At 35.1% G+C, this 16,515-nt stretch overlaps 2 protein-coding genes across 2 annotated transcripts; one reads left to right on the top strand and one right to left on the bottom strand.

The window, feature by feature from the left end:
• Positions 1-6,754: 6,754 nt before the first annotated feature.
• Positions 6,755-10,246, bottom strand: LOC133863921 (uncharacterized). The gene is made up of 4 exons (XM_062300071.1): positions 9,883-10,246; positions 9,157-9,671; positions 7,595-8,506; positions 6,755-7,305 (listed from the first exon to the last, which is right to left on the bottom strand). Exons 1-4 carry the CDS (start codon positions 10,054-10,056, stop codon positions 7,059-7,061), a joined length of 1,848 nt encoding a protein of 615 aa, XP_062156055.1. The 5' UTR covers positions 10,057-10,246; the 3' UTR covers positions 6,755-7,058.
• A 3,528-nt stretch (positions 10,247-13,774) lies between these two features.
• Positions 13,775-15,205, top strand: LOC133864952 (uncharacterized protein C594.04c-like). Its single transcript, XM_062301406.1, has 3 exons — positions 13,775-14,073; positions 14,163-14,426; positions 14,526-15,205. Exons 1-3 carry the CDS (start codon positions 13,819-13,821, stop codon positions 15,003-15,005), a joined length of 999 nt encoding a protein of 332 aa, XP_062157390.1. The 5' UTR covers positions 13,775-13,818; the 3' UTR covers positions 15,006-15,205.
• The last annotated feature ends 1,310 nt before the right edge of the window (positions 15,206-16,515 follow it).

The raw sequence follows: 16,515 nt of genomic DNA, 5'->3' as shown, positions 1-16,515 counted from the left end.
AATAATTTAAAGTCAAGTCTTTTTTCTCATTCTAGAAAAGACTTAAATATCTCTTGGTTAAAAAAATCTACACGGCAAATACATATACACGTGAAAATTAATACTTTTTATTTGGAGTAATGTTATATTCTATATTAATATTATTTTATTATTTTTTTCTTTTAACAAAGATTAATCTAATAGTTGATTAACGGTGTCATATAAATAAAATAAAATATTTGTGTTATATATAACGTCCTTATATAAAGTTCAGAAATATATACTTTTGTAACAAATACCACTTCTATGCACTTTTGGTTCTTGTCAATAAGGTATTTGGATTCTATTTGAACCGGAGAGGAACTGGTTAGTTTAAGTGAAATGTCAAATTTGTCTAAAAAAATATAAAAGAACAATTTTACTATAATTTTTATACTAACGGGCTCCTATCCAATTCATTTGAATTGGAGAAGATCCTTGTTAATCAGTAAGGCAGCTTCGTGTCTACAAACAACAAAATCATGATCTACGAATGTAAAAAAGAAGAGAACGAGATGTTTTATAGAAAAACTTGAAGATGCGGGTAGAATAAGGATTAAGATCACCTCCAGTTATTTATTTGAATTTAAGAGAATTGGAACGGATGATTGTGATATGTCACTTATAAGACTCACTGCTCAACCACTTATCCATTCACGTAAGTTTCATAAAATATTCTCTCACAATTACATACTTAAATTCTCTCTCCCATATTCATACAACTAATTTAAGAAAATGTTGATCCGTGGGGATGTACCTAACTTCTAATAATGAAAGTGTGTTGTGAAATGTGAATTATTATATATCATATGATTTTGTCTTCTTGAAACATACAAAAATGAAAATTAATATAAAAATAATAATATATATATATATATAGAAAAAGAAAAAAGCGCAAAAAGCGATGTCCCTTTCTGCCTCACAGCTACTGTCCGTCTGTCCTTTCCTCTTTACCCCTGCCTAATATATTTGGTACCACTAGCATAGTAGCGCGTGTCTTTAGCTTCTTCGAAAGCGCCAAGCCTCACTAATTTTTATATAAATTCATAATTAAGTTTATCTTTTTATTTTCTCTTTGCTTTTATCCTCTTTCCAATTTCATTCAATCAATTATTTTTGTGATCCATTTCTATTTTTCGGTCACGAAAAAGAAAGCAAAAAATCACGCCACGCTTTACGGTGCACATCTATGCCGTGAGTGAGGCTCACCCCAAGAGTCAACGAAGAGGACACTGATGGCTCCCACAGAACCGATTGATGTGAGTAAAAGGCCTGCGTTGTGTGGTATGGTACAATGATGATTTTCATTTCAGCGAGGAACAACGTTAGAGGTGGGTCCGTGCATCTATGATCTATCCATTTTGCTCTTTCACCTCACACGAATATACTCTTGAAAAATGTTGTCTGTTTGGTAAATATTTTGAAAAAAGTGTTTTGGGTTTGAGGTTTTGAAAAGGTAAAGATAGAGAAGTTTTTTAATTAAGTAATATTAATTTTAAATTATTCATTTCACCTTTTCCTATGACTTTTTTTTAAAAGAATGATATGCAAAATTCATCTATGCCACTAGACATTTAATTTTAACAAATAACATGTTTTTGGTTAAGCTACATATAGTTCTTTTTACATATAATTTAATTTACTCGAAACGAAATTTACTTTATTTTAAAAGCTATTGTAATTAACGAACTTAGACAACGTGTTAGTTTTAAGTTTATGTGAAATTTTAAGAATGTCATTAATGTGACCTTTTATTTTTTCTTTTATTTTCTCCTAAATTTAGTTAGTAATTAAAGAAATGTTACAAAAACATTCATTACACACCAATTACACACTCTCCCCTTACATGGGGTGTGACTCATCATAGTAAGATGTGTAATGTCGGTGTTTTTTTTACTATTACTCTTGTAATTATTATCATAATTGTGGCCTTAATTAAAGATTGCTAACTAACTAACTTTTTTTTTTTTTTTATGGTCATAATTAAGCTTTAAAAGTTTATTTATAGTCTCCAAGAGGTAGCTCAATCGGTCAGAGACTACGCCTCATGAAGCGGATGTCACTAGTTCGAATCCCCCTTTTCTTTCTTGAGTGGGCATGTCAAAAAAAAAAAAAAAAAGTTTATTTATAAAAAAAAACATAATTACAATATTACTATTTAAAACCTTATTTTATTGGGTACCTTATGCAATTTACCTAATTCACCTGGACATTCAGCCGCCTCCTCCCTCAGTCCCTCCACTAGGCTCTTGGTAGAAAAGGACGGCATAGACTATATATACGTAGTAGTAGTATATACGTAATTTCAAGAGCTTTCTCTTTCACCCTTTTTGAAACATTCCCAACAACTCCATGATCATGCACGTTACCATCAACATGACTTTATCATTCTCATTATTATCATAAAAAAATTATTATTATTATGATGATGATAAGAATAAAGGGAAGAAAAAAAAAAAAATCTTATAAGGGTAATGTTAGAGACTATTGTTAAATCACTATTTGTTTCAAAAGTTTAAACGGGTAGAAATGAATAAATTTTAATCATTTAATCAATATTTTAACACAATCTCTTACCTGTGGGGAGATAAATGAATGAGGCAGGTCAGGCTTGAACTCAGGACCTCTCTCTTATACTATGTTAAATTACTATTTTTCTTAAAAGATTAAACTGATAGGAATGAGTAAATTTAATTTAATCAATACTTTAACATTTTTATTCTTTCAAAGTTAATGTGACTTTTAAAATTACCATTAGATCAAAATTCAATAGTAATTTGATAAGAATGAGTAAATTTAATCATTTAATCAATACTTTAACACTTTTTATCCTCTTAAAGTTGATGTGACTTTTAAAATTACTATTTGTTCAAAATTCAATAACAATCTATTTCAAATTCAATAATAATTTTAAGAGCCCCATGATAAAAAAAAAAATAAAAAATTAATCAACATATAAATTTAAGAACATCCAACATGTTAAAAAGTTACTAACTCTTTAATACAAATATAACCCAATTTAAATAAAATTTATTTTCATAAATATTAGCATCATAGCATTATTAGCATATGTTACAAGAATCTCTCTCGTCCACCCCCCCCCAAAAATAAAATAAAATAATAATAATAATAATAATAATAATAATAATAATAATAATAATATATAGAAATTAGATATGACTATATGAGTGATGGATGTGAGAATGAGTTAAAGATATTGTTTTTTTATATGAAAATATTGTTGACAAGAGGCACACATATGCATGTGAACTTGAATTCTTGATAGCGATTGGCGAGGGGCCTCTCCGAGTGATCGTTGGCCGTCAAATGGACCCAAATGCATGTGAACTTTAATTCTTCATCTTCATTTTTTTTTTTTTTTTTTTTTTTTTTTTTTTTTTTTTGTTTTAGCAAGTTCTCTTTTTATCTTTAAATTCCCGTTAAAATCCTTTAAAAAAAAGAGAGAGAGAGAGAGAGAGAGAGAGAGAGAGAGAGAGGAGAAATTAGATAAATTGGTTTTATCAATGTTAAATATATAAATTTTTAATTTGTCTTCAATTCGCATACGACGAAAATGATTCTTAATTATATGTCTTTTATTATCTTCCATGAAAGCTGCATAAGAAGGTTTTCTGTCATTTCTAGTAACTCACTCGAAACAAATGTAAGGCCTGTTATTGATTGAAAATAACGATAGTGTTGTTTTAGCTAATCAGCTTCACCACACCTAATTTTTATTTAAAAAAAAATAAAATTAAAAATTAAAAAAGCTTCACCACACCTTACAATAATTGCAAGATATGAGAGGGAGAAAAAGAAAAACTTTGGCTTATATTTGTTAAAGTAATAATTAAATAATTAAATTTACTTATTATTATTAGCTTAAACTTTTGAGATAAGTGGTGATTAAAAATTTGAACATGGTATTAGAGCCAAAAGTATTGAGTTCGAACCTTGATTTTACCATTTACTCAATTTCAATTAAGTATTTCATGTGTTGGGTCACACCTATTAAAATGTAGTTTGAGTTCACACGTGAATGAGAGTGTGCGTTAAAATAGTTTGAATCCACACGTGAAGATAAGCGTTAAAGTATTTATTAAATAATTAAATTTACATATTTCTATCCGCTCAAACTTTTATAATAAGTGAACGATATTGATTCACAATAAATATTGGTGAAGTTGACTAGCCTCCGTTATGCTTTTGGACCCATGAAACTCTCATCCGACTCCGGGTACAATGGTGTTTTTCATCCGCACCAATAAAAAAACAATTCAACAATTTAAAAGCTTAGAAAAAAAAAATTAGACAATTCAAAAGTTATCACTGCTAGTTTATTATAAAATATTTGTGGTATTACAATTTTTACAATAATTTTTTTTATAAATTTACATGGTAGTATTTTAATGGTAAACAAAATTTGAAAAATAAATTTAATTATTCGATTCGGTGACAGATAAATTTAAGAACATCCAACATGTTAAAAAGTTACTAACTCTTTAATACAAATATAACCCAATTTAAATAAAATTTATTTTCATAAATATTAGCATCATAGCATTATTAGCATATGTTACAAGAATCTCTCTCGTCCACCCCCCCAAAATAATAATAATAATAATAATAATAATAATAATAATAATATATAGAAATTAGATATGACTATATGAGTGATGGATGTGAGAATGAGTTAAAGATATTGTGAAAAACGAGGGTCACAGACAGAGATACTGTAGGCACTTGATAGGGAGTGGAGGTGTCAGAACGACAGTGGGCCGTCAAATGGACCCAACTGAGTTGGATTCGAGTTTGATGTTAACGTTATAAACTTATAATATTATTAATTGCATAGTTCAACTTGCCACAATAGCCATTTTCTATATTCTATTTGTCACTATATTTCTATAAAAAGGAGGAATTATATGTTGAATGCCTATTCCACCCTCCCGCTTCCCACCCATCTCCATCTCTCTCAATACCATCTTCTCCACTACCTGGCCCATTTGTATTTTCTCCCGTTCAAATTAATAGGTGGGAATTATGTTAGTGTTATTTGAAGATTAAAATTATTTATAAAAATATAAAATAATAATTTTGTCCCTCAAATAAAATTAATTGGATCATCTCCAACCCCCCTCCTTTTAGCTTATTTGTTTTAGTTTTTTTGACATAATAATACATTTTTTTTTCATTGAACTGATGTGATAATGTCTATTAGCTATTGGAGTTTTATTTTTTATTTATTTATTTTTTTTTAAGCCGAGTGAGATAGGAAATATGAAGATATAGTATTTAGCATTACGCTTTTCAATAACCCAGTATGCATTAGAACTTACATTCATAACCATTCGTTAGACTTCACCAGCAATCCAAATTTGTAATCACACTTACAGCGTGTGTTGAACAATTAATTACAATTATTCCCCTCCTAATTTGAAATGTTCCCTCAAACTTTAAGAAGTTGTAATATTACCCTTTTTTCAATCTGCCTAACCATTTTATTTAGCCCTCACTGTTAGGATTTTCTGTTTACTTTGATAGAAAATACATTATGTAACCCCCACACAATATAAAATGTCTATTATAACCCTATGAAATGTGTAAAAAATACAATTATACCCTCAGATTTAAAAAACAAAAAATTCATGACCCTCAACCAGGTAGTGGGTCTAAAGTGATGCAGATTTTTTTATTTAACTCATGGATATTATTGTCATCTTGGGTCAATGAAATTTATTCAATTTTTAGTCTTATGATATAGGGAGAAAAAAAAAAAAAAATTAAAGGAAGATTGACTAGGATTTAAAGGAATTGCCTTTTAGAAGGACTTTTTGTTTAAAAATATCAAGAAAAGATCATGAGTCCCACGAATCTAATTATGACTTTGAAAATGAAATAGGTAGATGATAAACTTGTATACTTTTTCTTAAAAATATCAAGAAAAGATATTTTGTATGTATGTGTGTGCGTGTCTAGGAATTGTATCAACCTCTTGTGAATAGAAAAGGAAAGAAAAATAAAAAATAAAAAATAAAAAAAGAGGAGGAAAAAAAGAAAAAAACTGTGTGAAAGAGTGAGGATTGAATAATTTGGATCCCACTTACAATAAAAAATAATAATAATAATAATTTGGATCCTTGTGTTTTAGTTTTGGTATGGATTCTTTTTTTCTTTTTTTTGCTCTCTTTCGCCAGTTATTCGATTGGTCGTGTGCGTGGCTCTCGTTTGTTTGTTTGTTTGTTAGCTTTCTAGAAATTTTGGTCCTCTCAAGCTCAAAGTACAAAACCTGGCTTTAGAGAGAGACAAAACAAACGGTGGCATTGAGCCGGGCCGCCAAATCTGTCCGTCAAAAGGGATTTTTTAATGAATTTATGAAGACCAGACAAACTCTATAACCAGGTAGGATTGTCCAACAAGTTGCCCATTTAAGAAACTCGATCGTTTCGGATAACACACACAACACAGACTTGAGACAACCCTTCAAGAAGAGTGACTAGGATTATTGTTTCTTCTTTTCATGTTCAGAACCGGGGAGACAAAGATTGAAGAGAATCATTGTTAAAAGCGAACAGCAGGAAATTTATCATTCAGCTGATTCTATAGTAATGTTCAACGATAAAGTAAAATGGACCTTAATGGAATAGTTTTACTATAATTCAAGCAAAGATCAGCTTTAGTTTGAATCCATCTGCTCCATAATGGTTTAACTTATCGATAGGTCAAGAGATCCGTCTTAAGTAAATTTGATCAACAGTATATTTTTTTCATCCAAAGAGTCCCCCATAAAATCCCTCAGTACACTTACTAAAAGAATAGTACCTAGCGACAATTTCCTAGATATAGCTTTGTACAAGCAAGATATCCCTCGTAAACTGCCGACATAAGAGATTAAATTCCCCTATGCAGGAAAATTAATATCATTCACATAATTAAGAAACAGATGATTTTTCCATAAACGACCCAAGTGTAAACTTTGGTGCCATTGCATTCAATATTCTTCATTACCTTGGTCAACCTCATGAAGTTGGGTTATATACTCAATCAGCTTCCCCACCGTCTTCATCTCCATAATGAACCCATGGTAGCATTGACTCAAACAAGACAGCCAGTGCATTTCGATTCGCAACATCACGGGGAGCATGGCCATTGCCAAGTGGATTGGCAACTTGGTCTTCATTCTGCGCAAGCCCCCTTATCCTTGGGTCAACCATAAAATCTTGCAGGTTTTCAGGTGGAATAGATGGCACTGAATCGGAGAAATCTGAAACCAATAGATGGCCATACCTAGCAATAAGAAAACCAGTCAGCCATATATCCAAATACAACAAACTTATGCAATAGACTCTGCCAAGTGCTATTATCATATGAACAAGGCATGAGAGAACAAGATCCAGATATAGCTTAGAATCAAGACCTAGGCAAGTTCCTATGTCTGATACCAGCCTACAAATTTATTCACTGCTCAGTGATAGAATCAATAAGCACACATAGATTCTGAATATAAATAATTTATATAGAAAAATTGTCGTTAAAGCAAATTAAGAAAACAATGTATATGACTTCAGATACTCACTCGTTTTTCTCAGACGAGAATGCTTCTTTTCTCACAGAAGCCCAATCCTTGGCATCACTCTTATTAGTTTCCAGTGTTTCAATCACCAGCTTTGCAGCGTCCCTGAGCAATTTTTGCAGCTCTGGAAGCCTCCATATAATATAATTCCTCTCTACATACAAATTAATCAAGTGATCCAAGGATGGGATTCCCATTTGATCTGATCGAAAGAAAGCATGTTTGACAATATCAGTCCACACCTTATCCTTCAAAGGTACCTTTGCTACTAGTTTCTTTAGGACAGAAGGGTGGAGCATCAGAGCCTGCTTCATAAGATCATTTGCAGTAGCCTTTGTAGAATCCGTATGAGAATCTTTTGAGGATTCCTCTCGCTCAAGATAAAACCGGCAAATGGCAAGCGAATATGAGAAATTTGGAAACAACCACAGGGAGTTGTCACTTTTGTAGCTCTCAGAGAAGTGTTCTAGCCATGCATACTCCTCTGCTCTCAAGGATAAGTAGTCTATGCAGAACAAGGCACCCATTGGATCATCAGAATCCAATGATAACAACAATTTACAAACTTCTAGAGCAGATCGATGACAGCCACGCCTGTCCATATTTTTAATGTGAGTGAAAAGTGCTGTGAACAGCGGTTTGTTGATATCATGGCTGAATTTCAATTGGCAATTACCCTGAAAGGGAGTGAACATTGGATGCCATGCACATTCCAAGGCATATAAACTCTTTGCTAAAGCATCTGCCGACATTTGATGATCACCCACAAACTTCAAATATTCTGCCATTGTTAACAGTGAACCTAAGTGATAAGGATGGCCCAACAAAATACTTGCGATACCATTGAGATCGTGAATAGCTTTGGCAGCTTCAAATGCACTCTGAGCTTGACCATAGGACGATGAGTGTACATATCTACACCATGAGAACAAGGCTCAATTACAGTACATGGAGATTGGAGAAAACTAAAATCAAAATGCGACAGGGACAAATGTTACTGTGCGTCGTGTGGCATCGACCATTTACACATTCTCATAACTCTCGGTCGGCAATATATTAGGAAAAAAAAATAATAAAAAAGAAGATAATGGCATACAAAATGAGAAGATGGAGGCAAAGGTATAAATTGAGACGACTAGTCACACTACTGCCCTGGAGAGGGATACAGCGACCCAAAATTGAGGAAAATATTCAACAATCTATCTCCTAGATCCAACATGGTTAGAGCACAGGTGTTGACTTCAAAGTCTGAATTTTTAGCCCATGAGTGGGATTGTTAGAATATTAATTAAACGATTAAATTTACTATTTCTTATTTTAGGATAATTGATGATTTAATATGTTCACCATATAACATTACATAAACTTGTAGAAGCTAAGCTTACTTTAGCCTTTACGTGTTACTTATCAACAAAAATGAAGAAGCTAAGCTTACTTTCAGGTGTCATCAAAAGCAAAGAGCAGGTAACAAAAGATCAGCAATGACAGCAAAAGATGAGTATCAACACTTTAAAAAACACAGGGAACAAAAACACCACAACCGAGCAACTGAGAATGACGTGTACCTAAAGTAGTGGTACCCATCCCTTGTTTCCAGAAATTCCATGGACAAAGAACCATCCCAGCGTGACCAATGGTCCGAAGGAGTGACAAGAAGAGTCTTTCTATGAGTATGAATTCTGGGTCGTCCACCTCGTATTTGTCTAGAACTCCCAGCTTGATTACTTTTCTCAAACGACTTCACCACCTTCGAACCAAATATTCTTCGCAGCTCATTTTCGGCATTCAAATATTTGGAATCAACTCGTAACACCGAGGGCGCGCATTGTTTAACCAGCTTGTCACCGGCTTTTGCAGGGACACCGTTAGCTTCCAAAGACAAAGTTTCCAGAATCGCATCCCAGGGTTTTTCCGCTTTATCTGAACCCGTCAAAGAACCATCCTGGCCTCTCTTCTTTTTCTTTTTCTTCGACTTGTTTGTGGATTTCGAAACCACATCAACCTTACTATCCAGCCCGGACGGTTTCAATTCAGAAACATTTACATCCACGCTTTCGTCCGCGACTTCCGAATCATCCCCCTGCAGCCAAAATGGCGATTGAAATAAAATTCGCATGTGTTCAAAACGGTCCCGTATGGTATGGGGATTTTCGGGGGAAGAGGGTTTGGATGAATTGCGTGAAACAAAGCTTTTCAATTCGACTCCAAACCTAAATTTTGCTCTATCCGCAATAATTTAACCAAAAAGAAAGAAGATTTATAAACAAATCAGATGAGGAAAAAGCAGGAACCTGGTCAGGGTCATCTCCGTCGTTGAGAAGATAAAAGGGATTGACTGAGGAATCGGAGGGCTCAGATCGACTCCCGTTCAGCTCCTCCTCCTCCTCCTCTTCTATTTGGTGGGGCGGCCGCTGCAGGTGCTGTTCTTGTTCTTTCAAAACCTTTTTCAGATATCGAGCCGACATCGATTCGTTGATTGGTCCGCTATCCGATACGCGAAAAGTAGAAAAGCAGCAAGGTAAAGGCCGGGCGGACGAGACTCCTCGCTCAGGCTCCGCAAAAGCTACTCACCCAACGTCAGGGATACCAAGGTATACAAGAATACAAGGGTTTCGACTTTCGTCCCTTCAATGGATGGGATTACTGCATGCTCTACGACTTGTAGCACTTTCTTTTTTTTTTTTTTTTTTTTTTTGTTGTTGTTGTTGTTAAATAGCATATTTTTGAATAATTATATAGTTAATTTACTAAAAAATCATCCAGGCTTCTTAAACATAATTACCATATTTCACAGGCCTTTTAGTTTTATTTATGTATAATTTCGATGGAATTATATATATATATATATATATTTTTTAATGTCCAAGTAGATCTCAAGAACAATTTATGTGATTTTTCACTATTTTTAGTAAACAAAGTCTTCTTAAATGTTCACATTCTATCAATTATAAAATTAAGATGTGGATATAACGCAATTAAAACTTTAAGGTTTAATTTAAAACTAATGCCAAAATAATTACTTTTTTTTTTTTTTTAACAAAATAAATTGTAACACTTAGAATAAGTATACACCTACAACTATAGATAGGTGAATTATGAATTATTATTTTGTATTGCGTGCTTAAGCTCAGATGACTCATTTTAACACAGAAAAATGAGTTAATCTTGCTCGATTTTATCCGAATAATTTTTTAACAATTTAACTTATTACCTTGAATAACTAGTTTGAAACATATATCATTAACGTGCGTTCTAGTAAATAATTCACTAACACTCTTGAGTAATTAGACAACTTGATGAGAAAATAGTATATATATATATATTGATGCATTGTAATTTATTCTACCAGTTAAAACAGCTGTCGTTGAAAGAACAGTTCCAACAGCAAAGCTCATGGGCTAGGAGTTCCATGTCAGTACAAAAGGGGTCGAGAAAATTCAGCACTTTCTTGAGAATTTGAAAGGAGGGAAGTTCTCATTCCTCATTGGGTTGAGCCCATTCAAGAGGAGGTCCAGATTTGAAAAAGGCTTGGCAGATGGGCCGTGGATTCGAGCATCCTTCTATTGGAAGGGGATGAGAAAGAATGTGACGTATGCCAAAGACACGTGGTAAACCATACTCACACAGTGGGTTTGTTGAGTCCCTTTCTACAGAGATATCAATAGACTTCATTGATGGATCGCCAACTTTAAAGGGAAAATCTACAACTATTGCCGAAGTACGAACACTTCTTGCCGCTTCATGGAATGTTTTGAGCATTCGCGATGAACGATTTAAATTTCAATTTATTTTAGATAATCAAAATTTACTTTTTGCTAGTTTAATTTTAACCACTTTTAAGATTACTCTCAAACTGGTTATCTAAATTTCTATTTATTTTATTAAAATAATCATTTTTAATATATATATATTTTGGAATAATTGCATCATTGGTTCTTTGGGTTGACCTAAATTACAAATCACTCCCTAATCCCGTTTTTCGTCCGCTAAGTTAATAGATTCTGTGGCCCTCATTCACGGATCTAGGGAGAAAACACCCTAGTGCGTGCTGGCCACGCGCCGAGCAGTATAACCCATCACGGCCATGGCTTGATGCTGCCAGGCCGGAGGAAACTGGTGACCACCCTGGAAGGGCGCGTGTCTCGAGAAAACTAGCCGAAGACCACAGATCTAGGTTCAAAAATATCACACAAAAAGCATTACCAGAACGCCTTCGTCGGAGACACCCCAAAAATGTCAATTCCCCTCAATCGACTACTTGTGACGCTTCTGTAAAAAAAAAAACCCAATAAAGAAAACAAGATAGAAAAGGAAAGAAAAAAACTTTACTACCCGAATGGTTGGGAGAGATCTAGCCTCCATTGGTTAACATTATAGAAGGTCAAAAAACAATCATAACCTTAGAAAAGCTAGAGGGAAACTATCTTCAGAAGGAGGGTGGCGTGAAGCCTCCCTCCCTCGGCACTAAATCAACTCACAAGCATCTCTCTCTATAGAAGAAAACAAGACCCTCTCTCTCTAACTGCCGCGAGTTGTTTAAGACAAACCCACTATTAAGTGCCTGGAATAGACTTCTATGCTTTTATTTTATATAAACATACTGAGAAATTATATGTATTTATGTGGTTTTGTATTTATACAAGTCCGTATCCCCAACTTATCAAAAAAGAAAATTCGTCTCCACATCAAAAATTCTGGTTTGCCCCTGCAGCCCTATATGCATATCACGCACAAACCCATAGGCCATAGCCAATCGGAGGTAGGTAGTCGAGCAATTGAAATTGTACCTATGCTATGATTACAAGGAACTTGTCCTCCAATGGACCTATGCATGCTAAAAGCATAAAGGAATTTTATGCCTTGTGCTTTCGAAGTTGATGAACTGGTGTGAGCATATAGTGCCTCCTGGCTCCTGCTCCACCCGAAGCGGGGCAGCGCACAGTGGCCAGTGCAGTAGTTTTTTTGACTTGTCTTTGCGCGGATTGCGGGAATTAGAGAGAAGAGAGTGGGGGACCAATATTTAAGGGCGAAGGGGATGGGAGGCATATATGATTAGGCACACCACGTTTGGCAGCAAACATCATTACGAACACGGCAGGCATGGTATAGTAACGGACCTCATAATTATGGGATTTGTTTGATGGATTGTGTGCATTATTAGAGGCCCCTTTATCATTGCTTTTTATTCCTTTTCAACCTGTAATCCACAATGCCTTTTTGTTTTGAGACCTGCTACTAGGTAACTAAGATCGACGTTTAAGGTGAGAATAAGAAAGAGAGACACATAATTAAGATGGTTTGACTTATGATCTACATTCATATGTCAAAATTTTTTATTGACTACATTTTTCATTGATTCATTTGATTGTTTATGAGACTCTATTTATAGAGAAAAAATATGAACGTTACAAGTTTTTTGTACTTTTATATTAACAACAATAAATCTAATTTATCATCTTGTAACTCTTGTTTCTTTGGTGCTTGTAATTCTTGTCTCACTACGCCCTTGCAAACCCAACGGTAGATCACGGGCGTAGAGATTTGATCACGGTAGATCACAGACAACAGCAGTGCGGCATGTCATTTTGACAAAGAGAGAGATTCAAGTGGGTGTTGGAGAGAAATAGCTCGAACATAAGATGAAAAAATGTGAAATGATGAGAAAACCCAAGAAAAAAAATTGGCACACAATGGATCTTTGTGGACATTTTAATTTTAGTTATGATTGAAGATGCAAATATAGTCATTATTAATTTCATTTTAAATTGAGATTATCCTGCCCCAACGGACAAGTAATTTTAAGTTGTAATTTTCACAACCGATCCAATAGGGACAAACTATTGAATGTTTATTTTTATTTCTCAACATTAAAAAAAAAAAAAATTAGTTGGAATAAATTCTTTTAATTTAGTCTTATTAAATTAACATATATCTTTTAATAAGATTATCTTGTGACATCTGTCCATAGGGAGTAAAATAGATTTTAAAAATGTAAGTGAATTTAATAGAGGCCAAAAACAAAAAAAAGGCAGGATTCGTCAAATGATTAAGATTCTCAATGCACTGGGGTTTGACATGTTAACGGGGCCTAATCATCATTTGGACCTCACTTACCCTCCGTGCCGAAAGAGAATTAATGCTAATGATCGATCACGGTGGGGCCGTCGGAGAAGAATATAAATAGGCCTCTCAAGCACAAACAAAGGGGAGTCAGGACACGAACAAGCATGGGTTCTGGTGGCGATGGTGGTAACTTGAAAAACGCCATTGTAGCATTTTTAGCTCCCCTTCCCTCCATACTCTTCTACCTCTCCTTCCTTAACAGTATTAATGCTTCTACTGGGAGTGAGGGAGATTCGCTTTCTCTTCCTCCGCTTTGGACATGGTGCTATCACCACCCACTTCTGCTAGCCAACGCCCTCTTCTTCCTCAACGTTAACGTGCTCTTCTGGCTCATCGGCCATGTCCAGGACAGCCACTGGGTACGTGCCTGCTGCCTACTGGCTGCTTTTTGTCGTTTTTCTTTCCGATTGATCGTTGACTTTCGCTGTTTGATTTGGCTTGGCTGCAGATGATAGATTTGTATTGGACGGTGATACCGGTGATGCTTGTTCATTACTACGCAACTCACCCTTTGGCTCACTTCAACTGGTGGAGGTCGAGGATCGCGATGTTGATGACCTGGGTGTGGGCTTTAAGGCTCAACCATAACTACTTCAGGCGTGAAGGCTGGCGGTGGGGCGCCAGGGAGGACTGGAGGTTCACCGATATGCGCCAACAGTACGGCAAGCACTGGTGGTGGGTGTCCTTCCTCGCCGTCTACCTCTCTCAGCAGGTAGTTTAATGTGCCTATCTGACTTCACGTTAACTGCTCGATGAATTACCTCAATGGGTTTCCAAACTATGTCAGCTAATTATATGGGTGGTTTTGCAGGTATTTCTGATTGGAGTAACCCTCCCATTGTATGTTTTACACTCGGTCAATGAGCCATTGAACATCTGGGATTTAATTGCAATCGTTGTCTCCGTGTGTGGCATCATTGTCGCGTACCATGCGGACACACAACTCCATGACTTTGTGACTAGGAACAGCAAACTAAAGGAGCTTGGAAAGCCAATGGTACCCAATCTTGACAAGGGCTTGTGGAATTACTCCCGGCATCCAAATTACTTTGGAGAGCAGTTGTGGTGGTGGGGACTGGTTATATTTGCATGGAACCTGGGACATGGATGGACCTTTTTCGGAGCGCTTATCAATAGTATGTGCTTAGCGTATGTGACTAAGCTTGTAGAGGACCGAATGCTGAAACAAGATTACAGAGCTGAGGCATACAGGATTTACCAGAAGACAACTTCAGTGTGGATACCTTGGTTCAGGTCATCCACGATAGGAGGAAAAGATAAAAGCAATTGAGTTGATATATTGGGCCTAAGCTCTGGTAGTTAATTATCTTTATCAGCATTATCCTTTATATTCTGTGTTCCTGCCTTGATTATCCAGACTTTATGTACGTTTATTTCAAGAAAAAGTTGGATTCTGTTTGTGCTTAGCCAAATAGATCATTGTATGTATTGTTCTTGTATAAAATCTTTCTGCATAGGCTAAAGAATTCACCTTTGTTTTCTGAAGTTTTCGATGGTTTATAATAGGTTTAAGTCTGATGTTCCTAAAGTGATATGAGAGAGATTAATGTTAATAAATGAATGGTGAAGCAAAATATTTGGCTGCATAGAGTTTTTTAGCTGGTGTTTAAAGTGTAATACAAAATGTCATGTAGATTGGATTGGAATGTTTAAGCAAGAACTCACTGTAAAAGTCCATGGACCTTAGCCACTCTCAAAAGACGCATTGAGAGAAGAGGGATGTCCATGGCTTATAAAGTCTATAAGACAAGGATCTCTTAGTAATGTGGGACACTTTAACACGCCCCCTTACGTGTGTCATCTTTGGCCAAACACGTGTTCAACAACGGGAGGGAAAGACCCATCATTGTCAAAGGAACCTGCTCTGATACCATGTAATAGTCCATAGACCTTAGCCACTCTCAAAAGACGCCTTGAGAGAAGAGGGGTGTCCATGGCTTATAAAGTCTACAAGACAAGACAGAATAGTCCTTTATATTCTGTGTTCCTGCCTTGATTATCCAGACTTTATGTACGTTTATTTCAAGAAAAAGTTGGATTCTGTTTGTGCTTAGCCAAATAGATCATTGTATGTATTGTTCTTGTATAAAATCTTTCTGCATAGGCTAAAGAATTCACCTTTGTTTTCTGAAGTTTTCGATGGTTTATAATAGGTTTAAGTCTGATGTTCCTAAAGTGATATGAGAGAGATTAATGTTAATAAATGAATGGTGAAGCAAAATATTTGGCTGCATAGAGTTTTTTAGCTGGTGTTTAAAGTGTAATACAAAATGTCATGTAGATTGGATTGGAATGTTTAAGCAAGAACTCACTGTAAAAGTCCATGGACCTTAGCCACTCTCAAAAGACGCATTGAGAGAAGAGGGATGTCCATGGCTTATAAAGTCTATAAGACAAGGATCTCTTAGTAATGTGGGACACTTTAACACGCCCCCTTACGTGTGTCATCTTTGGCCAAACACGTGTTCAACAACGGGAGGGAAAGACCCATCATTGTCAAAGGAACCTGCTCTGATACCATGTAATAGTCCATAGACCTTAGCCACTCTCAAAAGACGCCTTGAGAGAAGAGGGGTGTCCATGGCTTATAAAGTCTACAAGACAAGACAGAATAGTCCTTTATATTCTGTGTTCCTGCCTTGATTATCCAGACTTTATGTACGTTTATTTCAAGAAAAAGTTGGATTCTGTTTGTGCTTAGCCAAATAGATCACTGTATGTATTGTTCTTGTATAAAATCTTTCTGCATAGGCTAAAGAATTCACCTTTGTTTTCTGAAG

Source organism: Alnus glutinosa, chromosome 3, assembly GCF_958979055.1.
Source record: "Alnus glutinosa chromosome 3, dhAlnGlut1.1, whole genome shotgun sequence".
Lineage (NCBI taxonomy): Eukaryota > Viridiplantae > Streptophyta > Magnoliopsida > Fagales > Betulaceae > Alnus > Alnus glutinosa.
Note: the sequence above shows the minus strand (reverse complement) of the source record. Positions and strands in the feature narration are given on the sequence as shown.